Source organism: Microcaecilia unicolor, chromosome 2 (assembly GCF_901765095.1).
Source record: "Microcaecilia unicolor chromosome 2, aMicUni1.1, whole genome shotgun sequence".
Taxonomy (NCBI): Eukaryota; Metazoa; Chordata; class Amphibia; order Gymnophiona; family Siphonopidae; genus Microcaecilia; species Microcaecilia unicolor.
In genome coordinates, this window is record NC_044032.1 from 505,364,924 (window position 1) to 505,380,616 (window position 15,693).

At 43.0% G+C, this 15,693-nt stretch overlaps 1 protein-coding gene across 1 annotated transcript in view; it reads right to left on the bottom strand.

Moving 5' to 3' along the window:
- The window catches only part of SLC2A9 (solute carrier family 2 member 9), a 200,305-nt gene that overhangs the window by 146,880 nt on the left and 37,732 nt on the right, over positions 1-15,693 (bottom strand). The window contains exon 4 of the mRNA XM_030191186.1: positions 6,623-6,780. Coding sequence (XP_030047046.1) covers positions 6,623-6,780 — 158 coding nt within the window. The remainder of the gene's footprint in view (positions 1-6,622; positions 6,781-15,693) is intronic.

Below are 15,693 nucleotides of genomic sequence, written 5' to 3' on the forward strand. Positions count from 1 at the left end.
CAGCAAAAGTTAAAAACTATCATGTAGATACACTTTAATGAGTCTCCCTCCCGCCCCCGAACATACAGCAACCCAAACTCCTGGACAAAAGAAAAATAGCAGTCTTTTGAACTTTTTCAATGATCCCTCTGCATGAATTTCTCTAGGAAGTTGATTCCAGAGAGCAGTGGCGTTCCTAGCCTGCATGACACCCGGGGCCGATCGCCGATGCACTCCCCCTATGAAATGACACCTCCCCCCCCCCCGGCGAAATGACACCCCCCCCCCCCCCCCCATCCTGTAACCTGTTCCGGGGCAGAGGGAGCTGCAGCGAACAAACGAACGAAGTTAGCAAACTCGGACTCAGCCGACAGGCACGTGCCGCGGCACCCCCCAGTGGCGTGCACCCGGGGCGGACCGCCCCCCCCCTTGGTACGCCACTGCCAGAGAGCAGGCACCAAACAAAAGAAGTGAGCGTATGCAGGAGAAGGAATGACCATCCTGTCTTGTGACATTGATCTTAAGGCCCTAGACAGAGTAGGAATCACAAGTATCGAGACATATTTTCATAAAATACTTTATGAGACAGTATCAAGAGCTTGAACTGAATCCAATAATTTTATTTTTATTTATTTATTTATTAGGATTTATTTACCACCTTTTTGAAGGAATTCACTCAAGGAGGTGTACAGTAAGAATAGATCTGCAAGAGGGTGTGAATGACATGAGGAAGGACCTAGCAAAGCTAGAGGAATGGACCGATATTTGGCAACTAAGGTTTAATCCCAAAAAATGCAGGGTCATGCACTTGGGTCATAAAAATCTGAGGCAACGGTACAGTATAGGGGGTGAAGTGTTTCAGTGTACGAAGGAAGAGCGGGACTTGGGGGTGATTGTGTCTGATGACTTAAAGCTTCCAAACAGGTAGAAAAAGCGATGGCCAAAGCCAGAAGGATGCTTGGGTGCATAAAGAGAGGCATGAGCAGCAGGAAAAAGGAGGTGATAGTGCTATTGTATAAGTCTCTAGTGAGGCCCCATTTGGAGTACTGCGTGCAGTTCTGGAGACCGCACCTATAGAAAGATATAAACAGGATGGAGTTGGTCCAGAGGGCGGCTACAAAATTAGTAAGCAGTCTTGAATGCAAAAATTATAAAGACAGGCTTATGAACCTCAACATGTATACGCTGGAAGAGAGGAGGGAGAGAGTTGACATGATAGAAACGTTTAAATATCTCAAGGGCATTTATGTACAGGAAGAGAGCCTTTTTCAAATGAAGGAGAGCTCTGGAATGAGGGGGCATATGACAAAGTTAAGAGGGAATAGGCTTAGAAGTAACCTAAGGAAGTATTATTTCACAGAAAGGGTGGTGGAGTCTAGGACTGTTCCAGAATTTAAAAAGGCATGGGATAAGCATGTGGGATCGCTTAGGAACAGGAAGAATTAGGGGTTACAGAGGATGGGCAGACTGGATGGGTCATATGGCCTTTATCTGCCGTCATGTTTCTATGTTTCTATCAAACATGAGCAATAGGCAGCTACAGTAGTAAAAATATTCAACTAACAATACAAAATATGGCATGGTATACTCTTTGCAATGTCAACACAATATGTAATAGAACATTATAATTGGTAGTGAAGGGTAAGGCAAAGTTGTAACATATAGATGGGTAAGAAAGTAGGAAGAGTTAGAAAGTAAGGTGACTGATTTGAAGAAAGTTGCACATGAGGTCAGAGAGATGGTTTAATATTATCTCAGCTACAGTAGGAGTGGATAAACATGTCCCGCTGCAGTATGTGCAGCCTGAGTCTATATAGCCATTGATACATGGTCATATTTTCAAGCATTATCCAATAGATGAGTAAACATCTCAAGTTAGAAGCACATATACTGGATAGATCACATTTCCATAATCCAGGTAAGAAATCAGTAACACCTGTTGCATTATTTATTTAGATTTTGCTCACACCTGTTTTTTTCAGTAGTAGCTCAAGGTGAGTTACATTCGGGTACACTGGATATTTCTCTGTCCCAGGAGAGCTCACAATCTAAGTTTGTACCTAAGGCAATGGAGGGTTAAGTGACTTGCCCAGGATCACAAGGAGCAGCAGTGGGATTTTAACTGGCCACCTCTGCATTGCAAGACTGGTGCTTTAACCACTAGGCCACTCCTCCACTCCACATAGTATGTAAACTGGTTTTATCAAGGAAGTGTTTAACAGCAGGTAAGTGACAGAGAATGCAAAACCCCCTTTTTTAGAACACTGGAAACCTGATCCTCAAACTGAAGGTGATAGTCAATTAAAACTCCCAAGTATTTGAATGTATCTAAAATGGTGGTTCCAGCACGCAGTGGTTTTCCCCCAAATTCTATATATCGCACTTCGATTTCCATGCAGAAATCGAAGCATATTATATAACAATGTGCATAACTTAATTGGTTAACTAGCTAATCAGCGCTATTAATTGGATGTTAAGCAATTATCAGCACTATTTGGCATTAAGATTTATATACACAACTCGTTATGTGTATTCTGTAAGGTGGTGTGCCTGAATTCTAAGTCACATAGATAAGAAGGGGCATGGCCATAGGTGGGGTGTGTGTGCTTCTACAATCTATGTGCATGATTGTAGAATACACCCGCTTTGCGCCTAATTTAGCCATCGGGATTTACGCCACAGTCCCAACAAACTGTGGCCTCTGCTTGAACTGTCCTTAAAAAAGCTTTTTTTCTTTCTGTAAAAAAAAATACGTGCAGGATGTATTGTTGTTAGAAAGATAATACTTTGGTGCGGATGCTGTGATATTAAAATTCAGATCACATGACAATGGTTCTTACAGGGAGGGAGGCAGCACAGCAGCTCCTCGTTATACATCAAGGGCCCGATTCTATATATGGTGCATAAAATTAATGCACGCAAGGCAATCACACCTAACTGTATTCTAAATACCGCATGTAAATCTATGCACGGTATTTAGAATATGCTTAGGTGCAGTTAATGTGACTGAATCTATGCGTGTCCATTTATGCCAATGAAAAGCTAGTGTAAATCCCTTGTGTGCGTGTATGAAAGCCATCTGTAGCATGCACAGAGCAGACACGCTTAGCGATTGGGTGCTCTGTCCAAGCTCGGCAGACTGATTGGCTCCCCCCCTACTGAGCTGCCCACTGTTTTTGTGACCAGCTCATTTGCATCCCATTTCTTCTGAGCAATATTTACCAAGTTGGAAATAGTGACCAGTGCTTTAATGGGACTTTAGTGCCTGAGGTGCCCTATTACTAAGCCACGTGGGGAAGCATAATCGAACGTCGCCAGCAAGATCTATTTTGGCGGCGGCGCAACAGCTGGCCGGAAACGTATTATCGAAAAAGATGGCCGGCCATCTTTTTTTCGATAATACGGTTTAGCCCGGCCAAATGCCAGAGTTCGCCAGGTTTGAGATCGCCGGTTTTGTTTTTCAGTGATAATGGAAAAAAATGCTGGCCATCTCAAACCCGTCAAAATCCAAGGCATTTGGTCATGGGAGGAGCCAGCTTTTGTAGTGCATTGGTCCCCCTCACATGCCAGGACACCAACCGGGCACCCTAGGGGGCACTTCTAAAAATTTTTTAAAAATACAAAAAAAGCTCCCAGGTGCATAGCTCCCTTACCTTGGGAGCTGAGTCCCCCAAATCCCCCCAAACCCACTCCCCACAACTCTACACCATTACCATAGCACTTATGGGTGAAGGGGGGCACCTACATGTGGGGATAGTGGGTTTTGGGTGGGTTTGGAGGGCTCAACACTTACCACCACAAGTGTAACAGGTAGGTGGGGGATGGACCTGGGTCTGCCTGCCTGAAGTGCACTGCACCCATTAAAAACTGTTCCAGGGACCTGCATACTGCTGTCAGGGAGCTGGGTATGATATTTGAGGCTGGCATACAGGCTGGCAAAAAAGGTTTTTATTTTTATTTTTTTAGTGTGGGAGGGGGTTGGTGACCACTGGGGGAGTACGGGGAGGTCATCCCCCATTCCCTCCGGTGGTCATCTGGTCAGTTGGGGCACCTTTTTGAGGCTTGGTCGTGAAAATAAAAGGGCCAAGTAAACCCATCGAAATACTGCTTAACGCTGCTTTTTTTTCCATTATCCACGAAAGCCGGCCATCTGGTAGCCATGCCCGCCCATGTCCCGCCTTTGCTACGCCGCTGACACGCCCCCTTGAACTTTTGCTGGCGCGGTGACGGGAAAGCAGCGATGGTGTCAAAAAAAGCCGCTTTCGATTATACCAATTTCGCCACTTTTGAGAGATCGCCGGCCATCTTCCGATTTATGTTGGAAAATCACCGGCGATCACTTTCGAAAATAAGCCTGATAGGCGCCTATGCATTCTCAATGTCAATTTTGAATTACCGCCTGGCTACTGCGTGGCCCTTGCAGTAATTTCATTTTTGACATTTTCTGGTGTGTGGCAAAACCCAGGTGGTAATCATTATTCTACATACGTAGACGATTACTGCATGGTTACCGTGTGAGACCTTACCGCTAAGTCAATGGCTGGCGGTAAAGTCTCAGACCAAAAATAGACACGCGCCAATTTTTATTTTGCCGCACGTCCATTTTCATGAAAAAAATTTTAAAAGGTCTTTTTTTCAAGCTCACTGAAAAATGGATCTGCGTGTGCCCAAAACACGCGCCTAAACTGGCGCAGCCCATTTTTCGGCGCACCTTAGTAAAAGGGCCCCTGAGCGCCAATTTGTTCCGACACAAAAATTTGGGTTCTGTTTACTGAACCTGGTCCATTATGTGCACACACAAACGTGTGTATAATACACTTCTAATGAAATACACACAATCGATGCATAACTAAGTGCTTTCTTTATAGAAGCTCACGTCAGTCAACATGCTGCCTAATCAGTGAATTCATAGGATTTCAGTTTTATCTTATTTAATACATATTTTAAATTCTGATGTTTTTACAAGTTGTATGTGCAGCAGTTAACAATAAAGGTTGAACTTAAATCAGTGAAAATCAAATACTTAGAAGAGGATGGAAACAATGTGTCACTACTGTTTCAAAGGACTCTGAGGACAATAAATGGATTGAAAATTTACTGTGAAGGAGGTTTTAATTCATTCATTCACATGGCAGGCTGGTTTTATACATAACTGTCTCAAATGGACAATCCACAGTATATGTCTATAGATTCCATTTGCATACATTACCTAATGTTCCCCTTTAACTGGAAATTGTTTCTAGATTACCCAGTGCAATTCAAAGAAACCTCTTAGCTTCTCTTAAAAGGCTCAAATAACTGATATGCACAGATACAAAGCTGCTTACCCCATTTGACTCCTTTTTTCTGTGTTATGGAATTTTATTGTCTCTTCTTTAATTATAAGTAAACCTCCAGCGCCTAACTGAGGGGCCGATGCCAAAGTGTGGGTAGAAGCATGCAGTTAGGAAGATATCTACATGCAATTTTATGGCCACACAATGCAGACAAGTGTTTCATGCAGAAGATAATGCTGTGCAAATCTGTCCTTAAGATGCTTTCACACAGCATATTAAAACGAATGGTAATGAGGCTGTTAGCTATTCAGTCTCAATGATGAAGTACACAGAAGACTTTAAGCGTGACTTTCTGCATCAACCCCTAGAGCTTCGCACTGGCTTCACAGCATTGAAGGGAAGGGCAGTGAAGAGCAGGCTTTTATACATTTTAGGAGGAGGCAGAGAGAAATGCAACCATATGTGTGCGCTAAATGTCAGGGAAATAGAGGAGGGGTGGGGAAGATAGGCTCTTTCCAAACAATGGGGAAGACGTATGATTGTAAGTAAAAAGTAGTGTTTATTACAACAAATTGAATCAACACAGCCGTGTTTCGACGCTGTAGCACCTTCTTCAGGAGTCTTCCAGAGGTTTTGACCGGTGCTTTGATAGTTAACACACCAAAAGTTTAAATGGTGCTTGAACAGTTAAACCATCAAAAGGCTATGTACTGAAGAGTACACAATTCCTTCTCTCCAAAGAGCATAACAGTACAAACTATGAGCAAACAGGAGTCGTGATTACATGTCCAAAATGCTAAATATCAGAAATGGACACCAAGTCAGGAGGTTCTAAGCCTGTATCCTCTTCCCAGAAGAGCACTTCTGTAGAGTGGTAGGGAGAACACTGTTCCCTTTAAGCTGAGCAGGTGTCCTCGAACTGCATTGCTACCAGTAGGGGGTGGTGCTTCAATATTGTATTTTCAATCTCTAGGGACAGGCAGGTTCCAGTTCCCTGGAGTTTTTCAGAACTTGCCTGTCCCTCAGTATTGAAAATGTGATAGTGAAACACCAGCCCCCAAATTTTTTCTAAGATTTCTTTTTAGATAAATATCTTTTTTAAAAAGATATTTATCTATAAAAAATTCTTAGAAAATGTTAATCTAAAATTTGAAAATGGTTTCACCATTAGACTGACGAGGAGGTGGCTGTGTAAATCTTACTGATTGAAAAACTTAAGTTCAGTAAGTGACTCTGCTGAGGTCTATGGTAAACTGTATATGTATGGGAGTTAGTTCATATATGTGTTGCATAAGGACCTCCTGAAAGACTTTTGCTATTACTATTGGGTAAAATATATTTAATGAAATTGATTTTATGGTGCCTACCTTCCAAGAGTCTTCACCATTGGAGTTACTAGAAATGTCCCTATTAGTCCACCAATGGCAAAAATAGCAACCGTCATAGACCAAAGAAGGGTTAAAGATGTATCAATTGGATAGTTATATCTGCTTATCCAAGATTCATTGTAGAAGGCCTTGATATACTGAAAAATAAAACAAATCATTAGTGAATTTTATGTTCTCAAAACCTCTATGTGAAAAAGTGAAATATTGTATACTTTGTAATAATGTGATCAAAATAAATCTGAGATTTTCATGCATCTGCATTCTGAGAGACAGATTTCCTTGAAGGCCAGCTGCATAATCATACACTATTGTTAATTTTCCTTTATTGCTTTTTTTGTGTTTCTCTGTATTTTAGCTCCCCTTTTCCAATTTGTTGACTTATGGAGCGCGATTCTATAGCACAGCATCTACCAAATGTGCAGATCTTGGCATGTCTTGTAAGCCTATTCTATAAAGAAAAGTAAATGTCTACTTTTTTTTATATAGAATACTAGCACAAGTGACCAAAGACATGCTTGCATTTAAGGCACGAGCACTTACAACAGCCCTCTAGCTGGTGTAAAAGTCTACGCCTAATTGTGTACTAGAACATATGTAAATTATAACTTTCTCTAATTCACTTGCATAGTTGTGCACTCTGCCTACTGTCAGTCCAAAGTCAGCCCATATGCATGCCCACCAACGAAGTACACACTATCAAATCATAGCAGGTACTTATCCACCAGTCAGTATTCTATGAAGCCCTTTTACTTTCCTTGCTCACTCTGCCCAGATTCAGCACAGAACTATTCAGGCATTTTTTTTCAGGTTATACATTAATGTTAGTGTTAGCACACATTCCCCCGGATTCTATATAGCGTAAGTTGCTTGCACAAATCCAGTCGTATTCTGAATTTGTCCATGCAACTTAATTAGTTAACAAGCCAATCAGGACCAATCATTGCCACTTGAGCAATTATTGACACTTATTGACATTAATTTGAATTTACATGCACAGTTGTCCAAGTGTATTCTATAATGTGATGTGCGTAAATTCTAAGTCACAAAGTTGAAAAGCGGGTATTGCCATGGGCGTGAAATGGGTGGGCCATGGGCTTTCTAAAATTTCTGTGCGTTGTTATAGAATATACCCAGTCTACACATAATTTGGTGTCGTCATTTACACCAAGTTTTATTTGACTTAACTGCCCGCGACTAAATTTAGTCACACAGATGGGGCTCGTTGTTTTCTATAAAGGTGTATTTCATTTTAGTGCTGAATTTTTAGGTATGATATATAGAATCTTGTCCATTACCTGTAAGAAGTTAACATGGGAGTACTTACCATCTCCTATTTAGGAGGCACTAACTGCTCCCATGTTAACTCAGGGGCCCTTTTACTAAGCCATGTAGGCACGTACGCATGTCCTACGCAAGTCCATTTTGAACTACTGCCCAGCTACCACATGGCCCAGGTAGTAAGTTCATTTTTTACATGCATCTGCTATGTGCGCCAGAAAATTTTCCAGCGCATGGCGCTAACCGGGTGGTAATTGGCATTGTATGCATGCTGATTATTACCGCCCGGTTAATGCATGAGACCTTATCGCTAATTCAATGGGTGGCGGTAAGGTCTTAGGCCCAAAATAGATGTGCACCAATTTTCATTTTGCCGCATGTCCATTTTCGGCCAAAAAAATGAGGCTTTTTTTGCAGGTGCGCTGAAAAATGGACCTGTGCGCATCCAATACACGCATCTACACCAGTGCAGTCCATTTTTTGGTGCATCTTAGTAAAAGGACCCCTCAGTGTTAGCCAGTAAGTGAGTGCTGATGCAAACATTTACTTATTTTCTGCATTTATACCACACATTTTACAACCTGGTGGTAAGTTCAATGTGGCTTACAGTAAATCAGATAAACAAGTTTCAAGTTGTTTGTGATCAGTGCAAGCCTGGTTTGATTTGTTCGGTGATCATGTGATGTGGTATGATAGCCGAGATCTCCTTGACTATGTGGTTTCATTGGAACGGAATTTCCTAAATAGGTGGGCTTTGAGATGTTTTCAGAATGTGAGATAGTTGTTCATGGATTTTAATTCTTTCGATAGAAAGTTCCAAGTTTTGGTGCAGATGTATGTGAAACTGGTTGTAAGTGTAGATTTGTATCTTAGGCCTTGACATTTGGGAAAGTGGAGAGTGAGGTAGGATCTTGCGTTTTTTTAGCATTGTGTATCAGTACATCTATAAGGCCAGCCATGTATTCTGGTATGAGTCCAAAGACTATTCTGTGGGCCATGATGCATATCTTGAAGGATGACAGTCTCATATAGCCCAGCATCTTATACTTCCAATAACCAGAATTAGAGCAGGTTTTTAAGGTAAAAATTTATAGACCTCAGTGGCGTCTCGTTTCATAAGAGCCAGATCTACTCTTAGCTCACCTTGCCTCTTCACGGGTCTATAATGACTTGAAATTTGAACTCATTTTTGCTATTTTATTATAATTTATTTTCACTTTTTACTTTTTTGCTTTTTTTATGACTTTAAAATGGATTAGCATCCAAACATTGAATTCCTTAGTTCATATCTCATAAAGTAATGCAACATTATGTAACTTAGCTTTTGTTTCCTGTTATAGACGATATCATCTATAACAGGAAACAAAAGCTAAGTTACATATTGTTTATTGCAATTGAGATATTGAGTTTGTCTGCTAGTGGGAGTGTTGTACCCATGGTGTTGATGTTTGTGAATCGTTCAATATTGTGTGGTAATGTTAATATTAGGCAATGTGCTTTTTCCCTATTCAATTTTAATTTGAATGCTGATTCCTGGATTTACACAGTATTTATGCAATCTGAGAACCTGTTAGTTCTTGAAAGGAATGAATATTGTCACATCATCAGCATGAATGAAGGGGCTGAAGCCTTGTTTGGACAGTGATCGGTCAAGGGGGACCATCAATAGATTGATTAATATTGGAGAAAGTAGTGAACCCTGGGGGACTCCACAGTCTGCTTTCCAAGGGGATGGAATTCATCTTTATTTGATAAGACCTAGTAGTCAGGAATCCATTGAACCATTCAATCACCTTTCTTCCGATTCCAATTTTATCGAGTATTCTTTGGTGATGAACCATGTCGAATGTGCTGGTTAACTAGTTGGTTAACATTTCCACACCCATTCATCGCCCATGACACTCCTCCAGGGGCGTAGCCAGACAGCAGATTTTGGGTGGGCCTAGGCAAGAAGTGGGTGGGCACCAAATGTTCTCTCCCCCACCCCCACATCAAAAAAAATATCTCAGCTGGTGGGAAAATGCTTCTCTCCAGTCTCCACCTTGGTAGTCTGCAGAGGCATGCACTGAAAACTGAGCATGCGAAGGTGCCAGTATTGTGGAGAGCAGCATTTTCATTACCATGTGCTACTGTTGGATGGGCCTGAGCCCTAAGTGGGTGGGCCCTGGCCCACCCAGGCCCACCTGTGGCTACGCCACTGCACTCCTCCCAAACTTTTTTTAACAATAGATAATGCACAAGTTAACACGTGCTAACAGGCAAAATAGCTTGCTTTTTCACATACTAAGCATGCATTTGGGCTTAATGTCCTTTAGTAAAAGGGCCCCTATAAGAGGTTATCTGCATATATAAGTGGCTGAAACGCTATTTATGTGCCTTCTTGCCACCTACAAATAGACAGCATCTTACAGAATAACTCCTATATATGGCTAAAGATATATTTTCTGTGGTTTTCATTTTGTTTTCATCTATGATTAGCAATTGTATATTCCTTTATGGTGTGATTCCATAACAGTGCACATACATTTTAGACACACACCCTCATCGTACACCTTTTGCAGCTGTGCACATTGGAGTATAGTGCATTACTTTCTAGAATATGTATTAGGGGGTTTTATGAATAACATCCAATTAGTGCTGATAATTGATTGTTAGTGGTCAGATATCAGTGCCGATTGGCTTGTTAACTGAGTAACTTGTGCGCACCAAGCAGCAGTGTACACAGATTTCTGCATGCATTTTTGGATGCCATTAAGAGAATTTGGGGGATAATCTTCAAGAACCTGCATCTTGGATGTAAGTTGAGAGAGACTTATAAAAGTAATAGACAAAAATCATTAAACAAGCTACTGGTAACCTCTAAAATGAATTTGCAGCAAATTCCCCATATGGCATTAAAATGTCTGCCCTATCTTTTCATTATGCATCCAGCACACATCTTCAAATGGTGATGATAAGATCAGGTGGAAAAACAGAAACTGTCAAAAGAGAGGAAATGAAAAGAGAAGCATCTACATTTCTTTCTAAAGCATATTTCTGCCGAATGGATCAAGAATAAGCAAATGCCAAATGTGATGGGCTCCATTTAATTGCTACTTATTGAAAAGAAAAGAAATGAATGGCACTGATTAGTAAACTAATACTTAAATAAAAGGTTAGCATTTAGAGCTTATCTGCCAATGAAAAACTCACAATTTTAGTTTTATAAATAATAGGCCCTTTGTCAAAAAGGGATTTTAGTTTAATTTATATAAGGCCCTATTTACTAAGGCGCATTAGCATTTTTAACATACCTACAATTAGCACGCATGATAACCGTGTAGGCGCCTATAGAGATATTGTAGGCGTGTACATGGTTAACACGCGTACATGGTTAATGTGCATTAAAGATGCTAACATGCCTATAACGCGGCTACAGGGCCCTTAATTTTTAATATACCACCTTGCAACAGCACACAATTCACAATAATCAATTCAAAAAGAAAGACAGGAAAAAACATCCATCTATCTATTAGTAAGAAAGGGAAAGGAAATGGGGCTTGATATACCACCTTTCTGTGGTTTTTGTAACTACTTTCAAAGCAGTTTACATAGTATATACAGGTACTCATTTATACCTGAGAAATGGAAAGTTAATTGACTTGCCCAGAGTCACAAAGAGTGGCAGTGGGAATCAAACCCAGTTCCCCAGAATCAGAGTCCACTGCACTAACCACTAGGCTACTCCAGAGCAGCGGCGCAGCGAGGCCGGCTGACACCCGGGGCGGGTCGCTGCTGCGCACCCCCCCCCCCCCGGGTGCAGCACGGCGCCCCCCCCCCCTAGGCGCACACAACCCGGAGTGCATCTTTACCGCTGGCGCTCCACCCCGCTGAGTGCACGTCGTCTCTGGGAGCTGTGTCGGCTCCGTTGGTTCCCTGCTTTCTCTGCCCCGGAACAGGAAGTAACCTGTTCCGGGGCAGAGAGAGCAGGTAACCAGCGGCGCCAACACCCCCCCAGCACGTGCACCCGGGGCGGACCGCCCCACCGCCCCCCTTCCTACGCCACTGCTCCAGAGTGACAGTGCTGGGATTCATCCCATCCTCCCAATCGCAGCCTCATATCTCCCCAAAGGCCCAAATAAAGATACAGATCATTAATGTCATTTTAAATTGAGCAGAGCTTGTCTCAGGACCAAAGTATGTTTAAATAAATGGAAGAGGGGGAAAGAAGACTCAACTCATTTGTATATTGTGAGTGCAGTGGATAAGGGGAATAAGGAATAAGCAAGTCACAAAGGTGGAGAAGAGCACCAGTATGGAGTGTCTTATGTATGAGACCCAGAACTATGAAATGGGAAGCCAATGAAGTATTTTCAATACAGGAGCAATATGGTTAAATCTATTTTTTCCTGTGAGAAGCCTAGCAGTTGCATTTTGTAAGAGTTGTCATCTCAGATGAAATGTTGAAGAAGTCTGAAATATAGAGAATTACAATAGTCTAAATGATTTAAGAGAGAGGGCTACAGTTCTCAAATCTCCTGCACTAAAACAAGGCATCACAGTATGAATCTGCCTGAGGTTGAAATGAGAGAAGTTTAGGACTGAAGCAACGTGGGATTCAAAGGATGAGGAAGAGACAATTTTTACATCCAAGAATTTTGGTACAATTGAAAAGAGCAACTGGATGACTGTCATTGTAAAACTGGACAGTAGGAACAGGCTGGCAATGACAGACCCACATTGCTTGGGCTTTGTAAGGGTTTGGTATAATGCCAGCTGGCTACAGTATGTAGATTTGTATTGAAGCTTTGTAAATCTTTCTGAGCAGTAGACAATTTGAATATTGTCCATGAAGATATCAATACTGAGTCCTCAGCTCTGAATAAGAGGAATAGGTTGAAAAGTATACAAGCTAGGATAGTTCCCAGAGCACTTCTAAAAGAACAGATCTGGGAAGATAAATTACGTATTTTTACAGAGTAGGTGTGATTAAGAAGATATGGGGGTGGGGGTAGGGAACTATTCAGAACAGCATCCTTAACCACTAGGAGATAAAATTCAACAGTCGAGAAGGATCAATGAGATCAAAAGTTGCATTGATATTGAGAGAGACAATAATTGCAGCAAGGTCCAATTTTTGTTGTTCTGACTATGGAGTCAATATTCAAAAGGATTTACCTAATTAACACTCAAATGTTAGCCAAATAAAGCCTTTCCTATCAAACTGGGGGACACTGAATGGATGGTACGTAAGTGTGAGTCCTGCCCATGCACTGCCCAGACTCTGCCTATCAGGGCCACCAAGAGACTGAGCCGGGCCCACCCAAGGATCGCTGCCACCCTGCCCCCCCAATCGCTACTGCTGTTGCCTCCCTCTCCTGCTCCCAGGCCGCCGGCACAACAGTCCCCAGTCTCCACCTGCCTACCCTCAGCTTCCTTCTGTCTGCCATCCGGCCCCCTGCATTAAAAAAAAAATCTCTAAATCGGCAACGAAGCACCAGTGAGCGGCCTGTGTGAAAGTGGCAGATCGCCTCGGACCTTCCCTCATTGTGTCCCGCCCTCCTCTGATGTAATTTCCTATTTCCACAAGGGCGGGACACACACAGTGAGGGAACACCTGAGGCGATCTGCCACTTTCACACAGAAGGCGCTGGTGCTGCGTTGCCGATTTAGATTAATCCGCAAACAAATCTTTTCCGGAGATGGGAAGGCAGTAGAACGAGAGGACATGAAATGAGATTGAAGGGGGGCAGGCTCAGGAAAGATGTCAGGAAGTATTTTTTCACAGAGAGGGTGGTGGACGCTTGGAATGCCCTCCCACGGGAGGTGGTGGAGATGAAAACGGTAACGGAATTCAAACATCCGTGAGATATGCATAAAGGAATCCTGTGCAGAAAGAATGGATCCTCAGAAGCTTAGCTGAAATTGGGTGGCGGAGCAGGTGGGGGGAAGAGGGGTTGGTGGTTGGGAGGCTAGGATAAGGGAGGGCAGACTTATACGGTCTGTACCAGAGCCGGTGATGGGAGGCGGGACTGGTGGTTGGGAGGCGGGAAATACTGCTGGGCAGACTTATACGGTCTGTGCCCTGAAAAAAACAGGTACAAATTCAAGGTAAGGTATACACATATGAGTTTATCTTGGGCAGACTAGATGGACCATGCAGGTCTTTTTCTGCCGTCATCTACTATGTTACTATGTTAGAGATTTTTTTTTTAAATGCAGGGGGCCAGGTGGCAGACAGAAGGGAGCTGAGGGTAGGCAAGTTGAAACTGGGGACTGCGGCGCTAGTGGCCCAGGGAATTTCCCCCCCCCCCCCCCCCACTTCTCAGAGGCCCTGCCGCCTATGTGCATGTTCACCTGTGAAATATGCACTATATTAGATATGCACATAGTTACAGAAATGCTTAGGCAAATTTGTGGCATTTATGCATGGATGTGCATACGTACAGTATACAGGGCCGGTCTTAGGCAGGGGAAACAGGAGTGGTCGCACAGGGCCTTGTGCCTACAGGGGCCGTGCGGCGCTTCCTGATGCTCCCTGCCATACTGTCGCTCAGCTGCTTTCCTTCCAGCCACCCTGCGTTTAAAAAGTTGCCGGTGCAACTTTTTTAACGCAGGGCAGCTGGAAGGAAAGCAGCTGAGGAAAACTGAGGGCACAGATGGGGCTGGGGGTGGGACCTCAGAAACTTGGGGGCTGAAAAGGGGGGTAAGTTAAGTTGGGGGCTGGGGTGGGTGAGTCACTGGACATGGAGGGGAGAGCAGAGGAGAATCGCTGGACATGGATGGGATGGGAGGGCAGGGGACAGAGGAAAATCACTGGATGTGGATGAGAGGGGAGGACAGGAAGGCAAAGGAGAATCTCTGGGCATGGATGGGTGGGGAGAGCAGGGGAGAGAGGAGAGTTGCTGGACATGGATGGGGGGGCAGGAGAAATGCTGGACATGGATGGAGATGAGGGAAGACAGGAAGGAGATGCACATGGATGGAGGGGAGGGAGAAATTCTGGACATGGATGGAGGAGAGGGAAGAGTTGAAATGCTGTATATGGACGGAGGGCAGGGAAGAGAGAGGACGTGAGATGAAGTGAGATGTACATGGATGGAGGGGAGGAGAGAGAGGAGAAATGCTGGACATGGATGGAGGAGAGGGAAGAGAGAAGAAGGAGATGCATACTGACGGAGATGGGGGAAAGGGAAAAGAAGAGAAAAACTGCACATGGCCGGAGAAAATAGGCAAAAGCTGGATCCACTCTATTTCTCCTCCAGTCAAGTCCACGGAGGACCCAGTTTTTACCTATGGATGTAGGGCAAGAAATGAAGAAGAAAGGAGGAAAGTAAAGAAATAAATGGAAAGGATGCCCTGGAAGTGGAGTTAAGGGAGCAGATAGAGAGCAGCAGAATCAGAGACTGGGACCAACATGATCAGAAAAACAAAGTCACAAGACAACAAAGGTAGAAAAAAAAATCATTTTATTTTCATTTTAGTGTTTGGAATATGTCCAATTTGAGAATTTATATGTGCTGTCTTATTTTGCAATGCATAGCAATGTTCTGTTTTTCTGGTATTGTGCTGCATGCAGAATCTGTATGCTAATTTGGTTTGTGTCATTTTGGGTATACTGGAGCTGTAACAGCTTACAGAAATTATTTATAATGAAAACAAGTTATTTTTCTTCTGTACTGGTGTAATATTTTCAATGATTACTGTTTATATGCGCCATGGCTGGTAAACGGGTGTGGCGAAATGTGCCAACATTGTCCCCTTCAGCACACTATTAGCAGCCAAGTTCATAC